The sequence below is a fragment of the Physeter macrocephalus genome, chromosome 7 (assembly GCF_002837175.3).
Source record: "Physeter macrocephalus isolate SW-GA chromosome 7, ASM283717v5, whole genome shotgun sequence".
In the NCBI taxonomy this organism is placed as follows: domain Eukaryota; kingdom Metazoa; phylum Chordata; class Mammalia; order Artiodactyla; family Physeteridae; genus Physeter; species Physeter macrocephalus.
Window position 1 is genome coordinate 32,855,739 of NC_041220.1, and position 19,282 is coordinate 32,875,020.

General features: G+C 32.7%; 1 protein-coding gene across 8 annotated transcripts in view; it reads right to left on the reverse strand.

Moving 5' to 3' along the window:
• LRBA (LPS responsive beige-like anchor protein) overlaps positions 1 to 19,282 on the reverse strand; it is an 813,910-nt gene that overhangs the window by 557,319 nt on the left and 237,309 nt on the right. For all 8 annotated transcript variants that reach the window (XM_055085920.1, XM_028491755.2, XM_055085924.1 and 5 more), the window contains exon 34: positions 17,631 to 17,692. In XM_055085920.1, coding sequence (XP_054941895.1) covers positions 17,631 to 17,692 — 62 coding nt within the window. The remainder of the gene's footprint in view (positions 1 to 17,630; positions 17,693 to 19,282) is intronic.

Below are 19,282 nucleotides of genomic sequence, written 5' to 3' on the forward strand. Positions count from 1 at the left end.
GGTAAGCTGGGACAAAGTGAGAGAGTGGCATGGACATATATACACTACCAAACGTAAAACAGATAGCTAGTGGGAAGCAGCCGCATAGCACAGGGAGATCAGCTCGGTGCTTTGTGACCACCTAGAGGAGTGGGATAGGGAGGGTGGGATGGAGGGAGACGCAAGAGGGAAGAGATACGGGGACATATGTATATGTATAACTGATTCATTTTGTTATAAAGCAGAAACTAACACACCATTGTAAAGCAATTATACTCCAATAAAGATGTTTAAAAAAAAAGAGTCATGTACCACAATGTTCACTGCAGCGCTATTTACAATAGCCAGTATACGGAAGCAACCTAAATGTCCACTGACAGATGAATGGATAAAGAAGACGTGGCACATATATACAATGGAATACTACTCAGCCATAAAAGGAAACGAAATTGAGTTATTTGTAGTGAGGTGGATGGACCTAGAGTCTGTCATACTGAGTGAAGTCAGAAAAAGAAAAACAAGTACTGTATGCTAACACATATATATGGAATCTAAAAAAAAAAAAAAAAGGTTCTGAAGAACCTAGGGCCAGAACAGGAATAAAGACGCAGACGTAGAGAATGGACTTGAGGACATGGGGATGGGGAAGGGTAAGCTGGGATGAAGTGAGAGAGGGGCATGAACATATATACACTACCAAATGTAAAACAGATAGCTAGTGAGAAGCAGCCACATAGCACAGGGAAATCAGCTCGGTGCTTTGTGACCACCTAAAGGGGTGGGATAGGGAGGGTGGGAGGGAGACTTAAGAGGGAGGAGATATGGAGATATATGTATATGTATGTATAGCTGATTCACTTTGTTATAAAGCAGAAACTAACACACCATTGTAAAGCAATTATACTCCAATAAAGATGTTAAAAAAACTATGAAAATGTAAATGTATCATAAACTATTAAGAATTTTAATTTTTTTTAAAGTTAGTATTTTACATCCTACCAAATAAAATTAACTTCATTGTTATTGGTAATAAAATATTCTCTTTTTAAGTATTGACCTAAGGATCCAAACATAATTTAACTTAAAAATGGAATGAAGAATAATCTGTTAACAAAAACCTAAACTCATATCAAATTATTTCACTTTTCCTATACAAAATTTAAAGGCTTCTGCTCCTTAATGAAATATCAATATTAATATTTTAAGATGTTACAGTTATCTATGCCTTTGTAAAATAAATCAAATTGGTTGGATATAGATCCAAGTACCTAAATACATGTCAAAAACACTATTAGGAGTCAGGGGAGTAGGCCACAAAGGAGAGCTCAAATGAGGAAGGGAATGTATTAACACAAAATTGAGAACCACATTATGCACAGGACTAAAGGTCAAAACCAGAGAAAACTGGTTCATAGTCATGATATAGTAATCTTAAGTGCTCAAAGTAAACTATCAAGAACTTTTCAGCAGTGTTTGCACTTTGTGTCAGCACTCTCTCAACAGCATATCTAACAGAAACTTGAGGAACCACGTACTAGGCAAGACTATAGCATAATAGTAAAGAACAGGTTTTATTCCATTGTCTCTGTAGAGGGTAAAACAAATCATTACATGAAATATCAAAATAAAATTTTACCTTTTGGCAAGTTTTGGTTTTGATGATTTTCGTGAACATGTACATCTAAATTGTACACCTAGTTTGTACAAGTATTATGGTTCAGTTTATAAATAAAATATATACATAGGTAACTATAAAATAAAGAGAAAAGAAAGAAAAGTTCTATTAAAGTTGGATTAGCAAATGGTTCAGTTTCATAACTGCTTATTTAACAAATACTTTTGAATATTTTCTATGTGCAAGGAATTGAATATTGAGAAAATAACTATTTATAGGTTTGACAAAATAAATGATGCAAGGATTTAAAAATCCAAAAAGTTGAGATAACCATGCAATCAAGTATGTGATTACTATATAGTTTTAAATTGTTTGTAAATAATCAAAAAAAACAATAATCCCCTGGTGTTGTGTTTAAGCATACATTAAAATTAATATATTTGCAAGTTTCTTTAAAAATCTGTTTTTAAACTTTTTCAGAAAAAACATATTCTCCAGTCAACAATGATCTTTCAAATAACTTCCAAACTGGCGTCAATATAGTCAAGATCTTTCACTAATCAATAAAGAAAGCTTGATTTCAATAAAGGTGACAAAAGTTGCTCTAACCCTTTCCAGCAACAAGCTCTCAACAGACGATCATCATTAAGCTTATATCAAGGCTTCACGTTAAGGAGCTATATAAATGTGTCCTATTAGTACATGGTCAGTCTGTTTGGCAACTCCAGTTCTCCAGACATGTGGCAATTGCTGCCCTTTGAGGTCTGAAGTCAAGTCTTTAGGGAATCTCAAAGCCTGCACTGAAATTACAAGGAGCGTTCATTAGAGGCTGCTAGAGAGGAAACATGAAAGACTTCCATTAAAACTATATAAAACAGCTACTTATTTTAAAAAGATTTTTAAGCCATCTCATGAACTCAGCTACAATAAAAAGTATTTACCAACTGAATTATTTTTAAAAGCACTACTTTCAGGACATGGGTACATTCTTCATGCCTCCCATCCCCCACTTCAATACACCTAACATTCCTTTTATAGGGATCATCAAGTCAAGCTTTTGGTGTCCCGGGAGAGAATAAAACTACCTTATACCTCTAAACTCTTTCTACAGATCACTGTAAACATTTATAAAATGAAGGTAATTTTAGAGACAAAGTTTTGTTTTCTAATATTAATTTTGAACAATACATACTGTTACTTAAACTCAGCCAGACATATATGTTTCTTTTTAGATGCTTCTTTTTTTTTTTTACTCAAAAAGGCTCCCTCTACTTCATTTTCACTCAGTTTTAAACTAATATTCATAAAAAAGTTGTAAACACAAAATAATATAAATTACATACTAGTTATCTATGAAATGGCATTTATCAGATAATATTATGGAAAATATATGAAGATTCAAATGTTTAAAATTAAAAGAAGAATGTCAATAAATTGACAGACAAGTGTTCAAAGAAATTTCATGTCTTTGCTATCTCAGGATTTTGAAAAACATAGTAAATATATTTTCTAATTAATAATTGTTGCCATTTTAAATTTCTAAATCTGTAGATACTTTTTAACTTGAGAGTATGGTTATTTATTAAATTTGCAACAAAACAAATACTACTAGAGAATACTTCAGTAACAAATCTCTATAAAATGTTATATAAAATTCATTAGCTTGCCTCAGTCATTTCTTGAATTCACATATATGTTGGTTTCTGACAGCCTAATTCCAAAAAGCAATTACAACCTCCATCCATATGTAAAAAGATAACAGAAAGCAAGTACATTAAACCAGTTTAAAAGAATAAAAATCTAAAGAAAACAGATTACGAATGATTTATATGAATGCCTAGTGCTGAAGTTAATTACAAGTAACCCAATAAAATAGTGCCTTTATTATTGTACAGCAAGTAATAGCTCTAGATGAAAAAACCAGAACTCTTTCTGCTGACTTTTGCATGCCCAGTCCCACAGCACACAACATTAAGAATTTAAAATGTAGTAAATAAGGCATATAGAAAACAGCAGTTTTTAACTAAAAGCAGAAAACTCCCCTGCTGTTTAACCATTTGGAGTCTCCCACTCTGAACAGTGACCACTGTAAACTGATACTATGTGCTCATTGAATAAATTCTTAACGTTAATACAAAGTGAGATTTAATTTCAGTATTCAAAATTTTATATCAAGTGAAAAGTAAATAACTGTGAAATGTATTCATTAGGAGAAAATAAAGTATCATTTATGTTTATGCTATGAAATTATATCTTCAGAATCAAATTTTTCCAAACTTCATACTACATCTACCAATAAAGCTTTGGTCCTAATTTTACAGTATACTATCTAAGACACAGACATTACGTGCTGCAGTAGCATGTTATAGTTGTCAACAGCCACAAGCTACAGCCAATCACAGTATGCTTAATGACTTTCCCAATGAAGAGGAATAAGACCTTTCAGTCCAGAATGATTCCATAATTCTTTCAAATATTTATCAATGTACCTAATGAGATATTAGTTGGTATAAACTTTAATGCAAAAGTCCTAAAACATGTTATGGATAAACATTACCATGTAGGTCATTTTGACCTACAACATAACTAAAATAGTGACATGAAATACTTGATAACCTGGTTTTGCTACACAAATAATCAGTGGTGCATCTCTCTGGCAGTATTTTATTCATATCAATTTCATCTCCATTAGAAATATATGCAATACTAGCTTATTTTGCCTTTTTTTTTCTAGGTCAATAACTTTACAAATTGGAATTTGTCTCAACTACAGTAAAGTTCTTTAAAGGTAGCGATGCCTGTCTCTTGGGGTTCTCAACAGTACCTGACTCAAACTTCCCTTATAACAAACATTCAAATGTTTGTTAAAGAGACCATAATTTAACACTGTTAGGTGAAGGAGGGAGGAGCATGGCACTAAGAACACTCACTAGATAGATTACTCACTTGTTGTGGCCGCTATAACAAATCATCACAAACTGGGTGGCTTAAATTACTAGAAGTCTGTTCTCTCACAGTTCTGGAGGCCAGGAGTCCAAAATGAGTTTCACTGAGCCAAAATCAAAAGCTGCTCTTCTCCTGGAGGCTCTAGGGGAAAATCTGCTCCTTGCCTCTCCCAAGCTTCTAGTGGCTGTCAGCAGTCCTTGGCTTGTGACCACACTGCTCTCTGCTCCATCATCATACTGCCTCCTCCTCTGGGTACCTATCTCTAATCTCCCTTTGACTCTCTGTCATAAGGATACATATAACAGCATGTAGGGCCCATCCAAATAATGCAGGAGTATCCCTCATGTCAAAATCCTTAACATAATCACACAAAGACCCTCTTTCCAAATAAGGTAACATTCATAGGTTCCAGAGATTTGACATGGATACCTTTTGCGGAGCCATTTTTTTTAAATTTTTTAAAAATTAGTATATTGTGGCAAGAGTTGGAAAAATTTTTAAGCAAGTTAACTTGTGCTACAAGTGTTGGTTCTAACAGTGATTGAGTTGTGATTGGTTTTGTTTTCAGTTCCAGAAATTCAGCTACCAGGCTACAAGAAACTCAAATCTGGGCAGCTGAGATAGAAGGTACAGGTAACAAGCAGGTATCATTAAGAACAACTCTTAATAATTAGCAGAAAAGCAATGACAGCACTGCCAAATGTCCAAATAAGTAAGGCAGCAATTCAGACTTGGTTAAGCTACTAACAAGAATTAGAAAGCTTCTTTGTAAAAAACTTTCCCGTTGTTTTACTTTCTCACTGCCAATGATCAAGCTCCTTTTTTCTTCCTTAACTTACAGTACCAGAAAAATAGAAACCTATGCTCACAAACTAAGCTATAAATTAGTGCTATGAAACAATAGTGACTCTTTTCAATACATATAAATAGGACACAACTCTGAAAGATTAAGCAAAGCTGTAAGCTTTCTTAGGTAAAGGAATAGACCATCTCCCCTCTGAAAAAAGAACAATAAGAAACCAGACTTAAGTTTGCTCTCAGTTATGTAGTATCTGATAATAACATGACAAATCAACAGACCGAACAAGACAATTCCGCTGTTTTAACTGAATGTCTAATGAAAACTTGAGATTCCAACAAAAATTTTCAAAAATACATAATTATTATCAAAAAGAATGTCCTATGCATCCAGTATTTAGGATATTGGCATGCATTTTCATACTCACTATATGTAAAAGCACCTTGTGGAAAGGAAGATGTCAGAAGAATGCCAGAACAGATTCGGGTTTAGGCAGTTTGATTTTTCTGGTAAAATACCCAGAAAATGACATGATACATATAACACATATGTCAAATACCTGAATGCTACTTACAAAGCAGCAGAGAAATAAGCGTAAACTAAAATAAAATAGATATTAGAGAGCTTTAAAATAAGGCAGTGGGGTGTGAATTTGATAAGACAGTAAACTACAGCTTCTCTTGGAAAGGAACTACAAAGAGACTCTTGTAGGAAAGTAAACTTGTTAGTACGTACTGAAAGAGGTAAAAATCAACACAAAGGAAAAGGCCATTTCTCTAATTCAGGAATAAGCTGGATCAGAATTTCTGATTCTTTACGGAGACCTTTTTCAAATGATACCTCCTTTTGTCCCTGCCTGTCTCCCCGATTCTGACAGCACTCAGGGTGAGACTCATCATAATGAGCAACTGTTAATGATGATGTATCTGGCCAGGAAAAAAAAAAAAAAGGTTGATAATCAGTGACCTAGGTTAACTGTTATAAAAACATTTCTCAACTATGGTAACACAGGAGGTGTGTTGAAAGTAATGTAGTATAAATAAAAAGCACTGAAATATACAGAAGACATCTTTAACAAAATCATTGGAGTACTAATCCCTAAAATGACATCCATCTCACTTGTATTCAGGTATACTTTATTGACTTCCAAAGGAGTGATCACTATAGCTAGCACAGGAAACAGTGGGATCACCTTTGGAAGCCTACAGAAAATATGAATGTTAACCATTAACCTTGCCTACATGAAAATGGCCCCAAACAGCAAATTTATGGGATATCTCCTAGATCTAATAATGTACGGTTTGAGATGAAAATGGACTAGACTGGGCATATAATCACAGGAAGAAGAGAAAATAATGAAAGAGACACTGCAGAAAATAATGGTGGACTAAAGCAAACATATGAAAAATCTAATTTCATGAAAAGAAAACAAGAGGCACTAAAAATACTGAATAAAGAGAGGATTTTGTGTGCTGCTAAAAACACTTAGATTCAGAAACTAATAACTTCAATTTACAACCTACTTTGCTCTATGGACTGTTCTACATCTTTTTACATATATTATCTAATATAATCTTTATTACACCCATTTCACTCAATAAGAAACTGAGTCTCAAGCAAGTGAAGTGATTTGCCCATGGTTACAGAGTTAACAAGTGGTAGAGGGAAAAACATTTATTAAAATTCAAAAAAATCTATCATCACAGCATTTTCCTGACCTCAGTCTCTTCCTAAGATCCTTTCCAAAGTGACTTTTCCCTTTCTCCTTTTGTTACCCATGATGGAGACAACAGCCACCTCTACAAAGTCCATCTCCAGCAACTGAGGAAGTTACTAGAAAAACAAATAGCCTTCAGGCTTCTGATTCTTGCTTTATTCAGGCCTAAATCAAAGTGCAAACTTCAGGTTTTGTTAAAATTGCATGCATGCTTCTGGAAGCTCATATTATAAAATGGCAGCTTGACTAAAAACAGCTGCCTGACTAAAAGATGCATAACATGTGGAATATATGAGCAACTACTTATATATAATAATTGTCCCTCCCTAAACTATACTGTGTTTTATATATACATATATATGTATACATAATGCTATTATAGTCTAACTGTACTAAAGTACTAAACTCAATCAACTGAGGCAAATAGTGTAAACACTTTAAAATTGACAGCAAAACTTAAATCTAGATCCTAAGAACTCTGATTACTCTGCTTAAAAACTATTAAATTATATACTATTTATGAAAAAAAGTTATCAGAGAGTTTGGTATAAAAACAAAGACAACCTCAAGCTTTACGCTTTTAATCTAGCCTTTCTGTAATACTTTAACTTCAGTGGATTAATTTGAAGTAATAGAAAAAAAGGACTAAGCAAAACCAAACAATAAGTGGTAAAAGCTGAGAAACACAGAAACCCAGTTGTAATCATAATTATGTTAAAACCAGAGGAAAACACTATGCTTAGAATATTTCCATTCAAGTATTCCCCTTTTCTTCTAACTGGCTGCCTAATCCCAATTTAAAAGACCAGCTGTAAAACGGTGGGGTGCCAAATTAAAGCACACTTTATTTTCAGATGTCTCCATACTCATAGGCTGACTTCCTGTCAGGAAGAGTTCCATTTCTCTGAATACCCCAATCAGCAGGGAACTCGCAGAATTAAGTGCCAGTTGATATTACTTTGTTTTGCATTTACCACCCTTGAGAATAACGTTCAAAGATCTAGTTATATAGTCAGCATGGTATCATCCTTCTGACTAGACTGCCAAGCCACAGGGTGTACTGCCAGTTCCACAAAATTTACCTTAAAAGGTTGTGTTTTCTAAATCCTAGTGCGCTAGTGAATCAACAGGATGCCTGTATTTCAGAATAAATCCTGCGCTAAAGTTAAATTATGCTTCTCTTTGGTTACAAAGCACTTTAAATTAATACTGGAAAGGTCTGCATCCAGATTCAAATAAAGATCAATTAATGTTCACTAATCCATCAAGTTAAATATTTTTTTAAAAGTGAAATGCAATAATTCAGTCTAATTTATTTTGTTTTTAATGTTTTTGCTATTGTTTAAGATAAATGAGTCCACCTTATAAAACCAAGTTATAAAAATCTGAATCAAGTAAAACTATAATTTTTTTTTTTCCATATTAGCATAAAGTGCAGTCATTAAGCTGGTTTCAAATGCTTCACAACTGTTAGTGCATTTTCATGATCGGTTAACATAGCTTGATTCTTAAACTACCCTCTCCAACTTCCACAGACTTCCCATCATGCTTCTTCAAAGGTCTCTAGTTCCTTCTCATAAGGTCAAATATTTTGATTGCACACAAAATTAAGTTAATTCTGAGCACTTCAATACAAAGGCATTATAACAACAAAGCATTCACAGCAGCTCTAAGATAAAAATAGGTGATTGTACTGCAAGCCTACTTTTTTGAACCCAATGTTAATCATTACCATATTGATTCTCATCCATTCGCAATCAAAAGGCCATAAGCACTGACAATAACAAATCAGAGACAATCAATTTACATTCACTAATTTTCTATAAATATATTCTAAGGATGAGGAATAAAGGCATCCAAAATAAAATAAAAGGAGGGGTAACACTGAGAAAAGGTTGAAATATTAAATTATACTGATCCTAGTTGGACCATGCTACATATAAACTGGTCTTAAAGAATCCAATTGCCCCTAAAGTCCCATTTACATAGGAAAAAGGAAGGCTGGTTACAAAGAAAGTTGAATGATTTATTGACAGCATATCAAAGTATAAATTTAAACATTTAATACATTTTGCAAATTTGTTGCCATGCAAGCACTTTTAGCAATCTTTCTACTCAGATATAGATTTCTCTTTTAAGAAACCTTCACGTACAATGTGCTAAAATATTTGGGTAAACATCATTTTTAAGAGCCAGAGGTTCAACATATGTCATATTCCCTTTGTTAGCAGAAGCTGTGGTGCCTGAAATAAATGCTGAGCTATTTGAAGCTAGTGACTTAAACGTGATAGAAATAATTCTACAGAAAGAGGAAAATCTACATGCACAAAGTGATTTCTTCATAAGAGGTCATCAGTTGAGACTGTTTTAACAGGTCCTTTTGTGACTCTTAACGGAGCTTTTTGAGACCCAAAGCTGATCAGGTGAAAGGGATTTAATATGTATCATTTTCTTACTTTAAAACATTTAAGTAAGCATAGGGTAAGAGTTCAGAATTAGGGTCTGAAGCCTCGAAATAAGGACTAAATTGCCTTTCAGATTAAGATAAAATTGAATAGAAGAAATAGAAGTATTAAATAGAATGGTGTCCATTCCTTAACTAAAATAAATACTTTTTAATGAATCAAAAACTCAAGAATTAATTTTAAAGGGAACTTTACTTAAGTAAGGTATATATATTGACTTATTCAACAAATATCTATTAAATAATTATTTTATTATAATCTGACACTAATAAACAATGTAGGCAAAATGGACAATTAAGAAATGGCTTCCTGAGGCTTCCCTGGTGGTGCAGTGGTTGAGAGTCTGCCTGCCAATGCAGGGGACACGGGTTCGTGCCCAGGTCCGGGAAGATCCCACATGCCGCGGAGCGGCTGGGCCCGTGAGCCATGGCCGCTGAGCCTGCGCGTCCGGAGCCTGTGCTCCGCAACGGGAGATGCCACAACAGTGAGAGGCCCACGTACGGCAAAAAAAAAAAAAAAAAAAAAAACACATATTAAATGAGTTTTGTTATTACACAATATATGCACAGAGAGATTTTTATATGTTCTTATGGCAAAAATATCTGTGCATGTCAAAGATAGAGTTCTTCAGACCATATCAGAAGAAGAGTAAATTCCTCTCCCATCTATTAATTTAATGAATCTTCCTAAATATACCTGGGTGAATTTGCTACCAGCATTCCATTCTCCCTCACTTCTCAGGGTTAAGGATCATCAACATAGATTTTTGTTGTCGACTAACTTTAGGAAATGCCTTATATACAAACTACACTTAAAAATAAACAAAAAACATAAAAACACTACAGATATTAGTGAAAACCCCTGGACTTAGGCATCGGAGTCTTTTCATGACTCTTAATTCTTTAACCCAATTAACCTCTTTAATAATGACTTCATATTTTTATTATGTCTAGGTCTTGATTACAAGCTATTTCAAATCCTAATTGTTTGAATGGATAAATGGATGACCTAAGAAGAGCAACAGCCCCTGTATAATTTAGCTGTGTAACTATAAATTATCATAAATCTTTATTCTATTAAAAATGGTTAAAATTTTGCTAAAATTTTACTCATTTATTTGACAAATACGGAAAATTTCTTTCACCAGACACTGTATCATACTACAGTCACATACAGATTAATTTCATTTTATTTGGACCTCTTGCACCTCTTTAAGTGCATAGAGAAGTTCGATTCTACAAATGGGTCACTAACAATGTACGTAATATCCCATTAATATAAAATATATTCTGACCCTGGTTTCTAGACTTTATGCCAGACACTTAAACATGATTACAGAGCATAAACTGCCACAATATTGACTAAAAATGTAATGGGATTCACTCAACCAATGTAGGAAATAGCTACATAATCAATTGATGTCAAAATATTTGAATTTATTCTTAAGCTTGGATTAGTTCTACATAAATATTGTAAAAATACATATATGTGTGTGTAAAAATACACACACACACACACACACACACACACACTCCTGGTTAAACTTAAGTTGTTCTAGAAAGAATACCAAATCTTACTATAATCAGTTCTGAACATCTATCCCTTCAGAAACAACATGTAAATTGAGTCCAAATTACCTACAAAGGAGAGAGAACAGGTAATTGAGATAATTCTTGAATGAAGTAAAAATAATCAGTGTTTCATGAAAAAAACAGCTGTACTTTTGCAAATCTACTGATTTTCTGTAATCACTGTGATTTGAGAAGCAGAGAAAACCAGAAGCAGAATACAAAAAGAGGCATTTCCTGCATTATTCACTGTCTCAACACTGATGCTTTTCCTAAAGTATATTTTACAAAAATTATCCATACACACTATGGCCATAAAAAGCATTTTGTGATCAAATATACTAATATTATTCTCATAACAGATTCAACAATATACTTTATTTTATATATATATATATATTTTTTATACACATACACACACATACACACATGTATTGACTAAAGGCCTCGAGGAGCCCTCCAGTAAAGATCCTAATTAAATTTAAATGAACATTTTCCAAGCTTATTTACCACTGTGTGCTTTTCTCACAGAACATCCATTTTCATCACACAGTACACACTAGGATTTGCTGTACTGGAAATTTTGGACAGTGAGAACTGATCAAACAAGTAGCCGGTTACCACAAATCTAACCAAGGAAAATTATAGGTACAGCAAAGAGTAGAGGAAATGCTTTAAGAACTTTAATATCTATTGATCTCGATTAAATTATAAAAAAACATAGATGGAACCCGGAAAAAAATTTTTGACTGAAAGGCAAAGGAGCCTGAAATGATCTATTCATGAATAGAAATAAAATTAGAGTTAAATTAAACAGGGATTAATAAATACATTTTTATGCCCCATTCCTAATTCCACTCCCTGCCCCTATGATTTGCTTCTATTTCTCTTAAAGTCCTCATAAAAATTCTATGCTGTATTACAATTATTTGTCTCTCTTACTAGATTAAAAGGAGAGACTTGTCTTAAAATCATTCAGTACATGTCTGCTAAATAAAAAAAGAAATACCACAAGCAGGCATATTGAGGAGGACTCAGGGCAAATAAACTGACACAAAGCTCTGTATAAGAGATAGCATTTGAACTGAGCCTGACAAACAGTGAAAACAAAAACTTAGGAGTTTTTTTTTTTTAGAAGTATAGTTTATGGCTTCACAATACTGCTGCATAAAAGCTCCATACCATAAGATTTCCTTATAGGTAAAAAAAAAAAAAAAGCATAAAGAAGTTAAGAAGACATTTATATTTCCAATGAGCAATTTAAACTCAAAATTCTTATTTTGTGGTTAGCAAAAGATAACCTATGTTTTTCCTGACTCAATTATTTCTTTTTAAAAACCACACCATTTTTTTAATATTAGATAGTGAGTTTTAGTTTAAAAGGTTGACGTGTACCCTATATACAGTACGCTCTGAGGAGCTAAGCACCACAGTTAAATGAAGTAAATCTCCATTTATATTAAGTTCTACAATAAGTAAAACACATGCACAGTAACAGAAATCAAATCAGTAGCAACTTGAGGTGATACTGGTAGGGACTGATTACAGAAACACAGGGAACTTTCTGGATTGAAATGGGTGTTACACGGTTGTGTATATATCTAAATGCATTGAACTGTACACTTAAGATATTGTATATATACTGTTGTATATAATATTGTAAAATATTACATATATATTGTATATTAATTATGCTTCAATAACTTTGATTTTTTAAAAAGAAGTAAATCTGATTAAGCCAAAAGAAAATGAAAATAGTAAGACTCATTTATAAATGAACATGACTACAATATTTGGCAATGACAAAATAGCTGACAATAAAAATGAACAACTAATACACACTTAATAACACACAAAAGAATGAGGATGTTTCATAATAAAAAGGACCAAAAGGTAAAAGCCCAAAATACAGTGTTTATGATCAATGTTACCATTTATTAATTGTACAATTATATAAATATTTGGTTGAATAGTAATTATGCTGAATGTTGGAGATACAATAGAAAACAAAACACAGTGCTTATCTTTAAGAAACTTAAAGTCTTAACGGGAAAGAAAAAAAAATAATAGACAATTTAAATAAAGAATGAAATTACTATAAGGTGGGTCAGTGAGTGCTTAGGATGTATACCTCACCTAGGCTTAGAGTTGTGGGGAAGAGAGGAGTCAAAGAAAGCTTTCCAGAGGAGATAGCAATTTAGCTGGGAGTTGAATTATTTATTTATTCCATATATATTCACTGAGCAGCCATCAGATGCCAGGGACTGTGCTGGGTACTAGGCACACTTCACAGTTTACCTAGTATACTAAGTATATGAAACAGAAATAGTTGTAACCTTCATAGGACCTAGAGTAGAGAGAGGGAGACCGGCAATAAAAAAGTAGCAAACTAGCACAGGTATAGTTAAAATTTGTGATACGATGAGTGCTAAGATGAAGACACGCAAAAAAGATACCAACTATAGATATGATCTGAGAAGAGGATAATTAAGCTGAGTTCGGAGTGATGAGAAGAAGCCAACAATTAGACTCACCAAATTTGAAGGAGGGAAATTATAGGGAAAGAAGCCTACGCCAAGACACAAAATTATGATGGCACATTTGGGTAACTTTAAATAGTTCGCATAGCTTGAGAACAGTTACAAAAACAAAGTGATAAGAAATGAGGTCCAAACAGTAAGAGAGGCCTAATAATGAAAGATGCCTTTGTGCCATGGTATAGAGCTGGTTTGCTTTCCCCCACCCATCTAGGGTTTTGTTTTTTTTTAAATTATCTATTTTACCCAAAATACTCATCACAACTATAAAAAGGAAAAGCTCATGAAATAAAAAGCCAAGACCAATAACATTAATGTCACTTCTCAAAAAGGAGAAGAAAACCAGAATTAGAGAAAAGAAATTAGAGGAGAGTGATGGAAAAGAGGAACACTTTACTATGAAGATTCAGGAAAAAATTCAAATGGCAATAATTCAAACACGAAACAGGCATTAAAGAATCATATGAATAGTGATAACTGGTTCTTATTATGAACATTATAGTTTTAAAATTAATAATTCAGAGATAGAAAGAAATGACCAAACCTTTTGTTATTACCTTCATGCAAAGGAAATATTTCCCAAAATAGCAACAATCTACATATTTTGATGAAAAATGTATTGAAGAAAAATCAGACTAACACTGCTTTTAAATTAACTTTTACTGTTAATTAATTACTCAGACAGGATGCCAGGCCAGACTACATGGTACTTCTAGTTTTTCTATATACTCTATGCATTTCTGATAAATGGGAAAAGAATAGATGACCTGGCAGAAGGCTCAGACAATAATATGTGATTTACAGGACATGAATGCAGCTACCATAAGATTTATCTGACAGCCCTCTCCGATAGTGGACTGTTGAGTATCCGATGGAATGATTTCTAGTCTAGAAAGTCTACTACTGAGTAGCCATACACATTATTTATTTATTAGATGTTTTGGGTTGAAACCATTTTTAAATGACGCACTTCACAATGCACAGTCATAAATTTAGCTTTAAACCCAAGAAGGGAGGTAGTGTTATTGGAATGTATGTCAGACTGAATTAGGATGAGCAACACAACACTTTTATAAAGTGGCCTTGAATACAATGTCAATTCCTTCAAAAATGATATTAATGTCAAATGAGCAGGATACAAACACTTTACACAATGCTGGAGTAATATTACTTGAAATATTTATTTAACATTTTCTTTAAAGTCATATGGATTTCTACAAGGTTTATACACATACACAACAAATATTGGGCAAAAATAAGTTACATGCTTCTGAAAAACTGAATCTGAAATATAATTAAGAAGTTGTTCGATTATTTTCTGTGCATCAGAGAATATACAGTTTCCTGAAGAGTGTATACAGTCTTATTTTAAAGAAGTAAAGAAGACTTAAATCAGGTTTTGGAGCTTAAATAGCTCTTGAATTATTTTCAGTATAGGAATAAACATAACTTAATAAACCGTAAGTATATATATATAACTTTACTCAAAAATAACATGCTAAATATTTTAAGAAAGATTTTCAACTCTAAATAATAACATTTGGTCTTAAAATGTTAAAATTTAAATAGGATAAAATAGGAAATGGTATCTAATAAACCTATTAATGAATGAGTGGATATTGAAAAATATAGTCCTAGCTGAAGCTTTAACAAAATATATAGTGATCTACTTGGTGTTAATGACAGCAAACCAAACGTGATCATTTCCTCATTTCTTAAATTCGGGCTCTAAACTCTCTTCTGTAATAAAATACGGCAGATTTAAACACTTTGTTAAGAAGAATACCAAAAAACATAAGTTTTGAATGGATTCAAGAAAAATAATCAGAACATGGCTGATTGTCATGAAATTAACATCAACTAATTTGTAAAGTTTTAAATCAAATTTGCAGATGTTAAGTTCATAAGCATATCCCATTATTTATGTGATTAAAAAGGAGTTTTTGACCTGATCTTTCGATCTTTGGCACTCAATCCACTACATCTCTTCTTTACAAAATTGATTAAAATTTTAGCAAGATGCTAGCCTTTTACTTCCCACCCTACCTCAGACTAAAACAAATTATCAGTCAAACTCAAGCCATAGCCACCCAATATCTGCAAAATGTCGACTTCGAATTCAATTTCATCTCTCTTAAGCTTTCATGTAGAAAAAGTTCACTTTTTAACAAAATAAATCACTTTTGTGATTGCCAATCTGACCTCTCTGAATTAGGAAAATTCAAAGTGAAAAATGTAATTATCACCCCAGAACAATCTGTATACATCTGGAGCTAATTCTGGCTTCATTTTTCACATCATTTTTTGCACTGTGCTACATCTTATAGAGATGCCGTGGAACTTTTGGAGAACCCATAAAAAATGTTAAGAACTTCAAATAAACCAATAATGTGTTTTATTTAAACAAAACTTTGAGATGATCTGACTTTTGCAACTTACTCTAAGTGATCTTCATATTCCCATTTGATTGGAATAGTATTAAACAGCACTGTGACATACATGACAAACAGGTGTCTTAAAACATGTCATTCTTTATCTTTTCAGCTTCTAACATTCCACTGTGTAATATACTATATTTAAAACAGCTTTCATGTATCAAGAATACATTAAATTCTTCTAACCTAGAAAGTGAAACTTCATTATCAAACATCACCTATGAAACAATTACATCACTATAAACAATTCATACTGCTGTGAGTATACATATAAAACTGTAAGCAAATGCTTCTTCAAGTAAGGGTAATTTCATATCAGTATAAGAATGGTATATGGTAATTTCCATTCAAGAAATAAACAAATTATTTCAAATCAGATTACTAAATGGGAAATTTTATCCAGTCAGTTTTTAAAGGAATGGGAGTTTTCTAAAGTAGGTAATTAACTTAAAAACATGACTCTCACTAAATCTAAGAATAATAAGCCCACTACAAACATAACTACTCTTCACAAGTTCATTATAAAAATCCATTAGATGTAATCTCTAGAAGTAATTGTTCTTATTGCATTTTATTGACAATGCATAGTATTGATTTTTCACACCTTCTATGATTCTTTAATTTGTATTCATGAAATGTCCATCAGCACAGTCTAAATAAATTTGGCAATATAGGCACTAAAATGAATAAATCGATGAAAAGAAACATTAATTTTGCATTATCCTTATTCGTCAGGCAAGTAAACCAGGAGAGTTTTAAATGAAGGTCAAAGGTTTTGAAATGGGTCAGAACCCTTGACCTCTAGACCAATACTCTTCCTATTAAAAAAGGCTATTTTAAAGTTGTAAGTAGGGGAATTTACTACCAGCAAGATATCATTTTTAAAAGACTACAAACAAACTCTCAATAAAAACATTCATCTGTTTAACTGCTAAAGAGAAAAGAAAATATCACAGGATACATGATTTTTACATAAGTTTTTTAAAAAAATCATTAAAGTTTTACCACATGAGGTATAAGGTTTCTGAACAATGAAAGTAATCTCACTTTTAGGAATTTATTCACTACATCTTATTATGATGGCTGCCATATTTTTGTTGATGTTTCCCCAAATCTACTAGGTATGTCAAAAATAATTAGCAATGACAAGAATTCAAAATTATTTATCACTCATTTTATAACCTCTGCACAAAAGGGAAGTAAACCCATTATTCCCATGGGAGTCAGAGTGGCACTCCGCGAGGTACAGAAATAAATCTGTTTCTGTAACCTTAATATGCAAGGCAAAGAAATTTAGCCATCTCAAGATCATTTGATCTCGACATTTTTTAATGTGGCTCGAAAAACCTCTATTTCTCATTCATCTATACTATTTCTCTCAGCACTCACTTCGAAATAAACTGTTAGCACCAAACACAAGAAGTAACCCTTTTGCAATACAAATAAATTATTTTAAAACTGCAAACACAAAACTATTGTAGCAAAAATTTCTAATCAATTTTAACTTTCTTGCAAAATGAATTCACTTGAGAATTTACTTTTAATTCAACATTTATTCTTGTCACTCACCTGAGAACACAGTAGCATAACCAATTCCACAACTGAACTACTAGACTTCATGCAAACCAGACCTATATCAAAGAGAATTTTTTTAAAATTACAAAGTAAAAAACAAGGGATTTATTTCTTATACAACTTTGTCCAAATTGGTTTTAAAATAAAATTTAACTTCTTGCTGAGAACCAAGCCTATACATATTTGATCATATGTGTAAACAAAACATTCTGTAATTACTTTAAACTTGGCATCAAAACCACCACAATTTTTTGTAGCCAACTTCATTTCAGCTTTCAAATTACTAAAACATTTATTACAACTTCATATATAATGACATTTCACAATACTCATAGAAATGTGCACAACATATGCCATATTGACCAATATCACCTAAATTTTGTTTTGGAGAGAGTTGATTGTTATACATGCAGAGAAGGGAAATGGCTCCCTGACCTTTGCTTTCTCCACCACACTCTCTCCCTTCAACCCTCTAGCTATCAATCAAGTTTCCATTTTGTTTCATGGCAGCAGACATCCCAAACACTCTTATTAGTACCTTGACCTGTGACCTCACTCTAAACCTTAACAGAAGTGCAAGCCGTTGTCTGTTATATATTCTTGATTTTTTATAAATAAATGCATTTATATTTTCTCTTTTATGTTTCATTTGGGTTCACCAAAAATATCTCAGGAAGGAAGTTTTATATAGTTAATAACTATCTAAAGAATTCTTTAGTTTTGATTAACAGTAAGATATAAAGTAACTACTTTAAAGAACATTCAAAGAACATTTTATAACAGTATCTTAAAAAAGCAATGCCAATAATTAAAAGCACTAAATTACTAAATTACACTGGTAATAATTAGAAAAATTAAAATTTTTTATTCTATATTTTTCTAAGCAAACGTAAGTTTAAGTTCAAAGTAAACTAAGTATAACAACTAAAATAATTCCTCATGGCCCTCATACACCCCACAGAATTACCTTATTTCTTTCTCCGCATTGAAGTTCTGTGGGCATCCTATCCCATACTATTCCCTTTCTTTAATCTTCTTGCCCTGTAGTTCTTCCTCTTTCCCTCTTTTAGTCATGATGCCTCATACCTGCTGACGGCACATGTTGGCATTCTGTAGCCTTACAAATAGTATTCAAGTTAAACAGGTTGTTCACCCCCTTCACTTTTTAGAAAAGTCAAAACCATTTTTCTCCATGTCTGAAAAAATGTGTAACATAGAAATGATGGTAACAGTGTCAGCACTGGCATGAAAATTAGCTACAGAACATCTACATGTTGCATTAAGCAAACAGGTCATTAACTAAATTGCTGTTTCTATAGAGCTAAGATGACCATACCTCCTCAGGCTAATGCCAAGGCCGAAAGGAAGGGCACAGCAATACTCCATCTCTTATTGCTGGTGTAGCCTTTGTTGGTCTGAAAACCTGTCACTTTTCATAAAATGTTACCAACTACAGGAAGTTCCATATATTTCAACTGCAAAAGCCACTACTTGCAGCAAGTAAATTCAGGTCTTTCTACAACTAGGACATTATTCCTTACTGCTCGATTCTAGAGGAACCAGAATTCCTACCACCTTTCCAAAGCATTTGGGCCCTGATCTGGCTCAGCCTTTTATATCCACTCAGATAATGAACAATAATGATT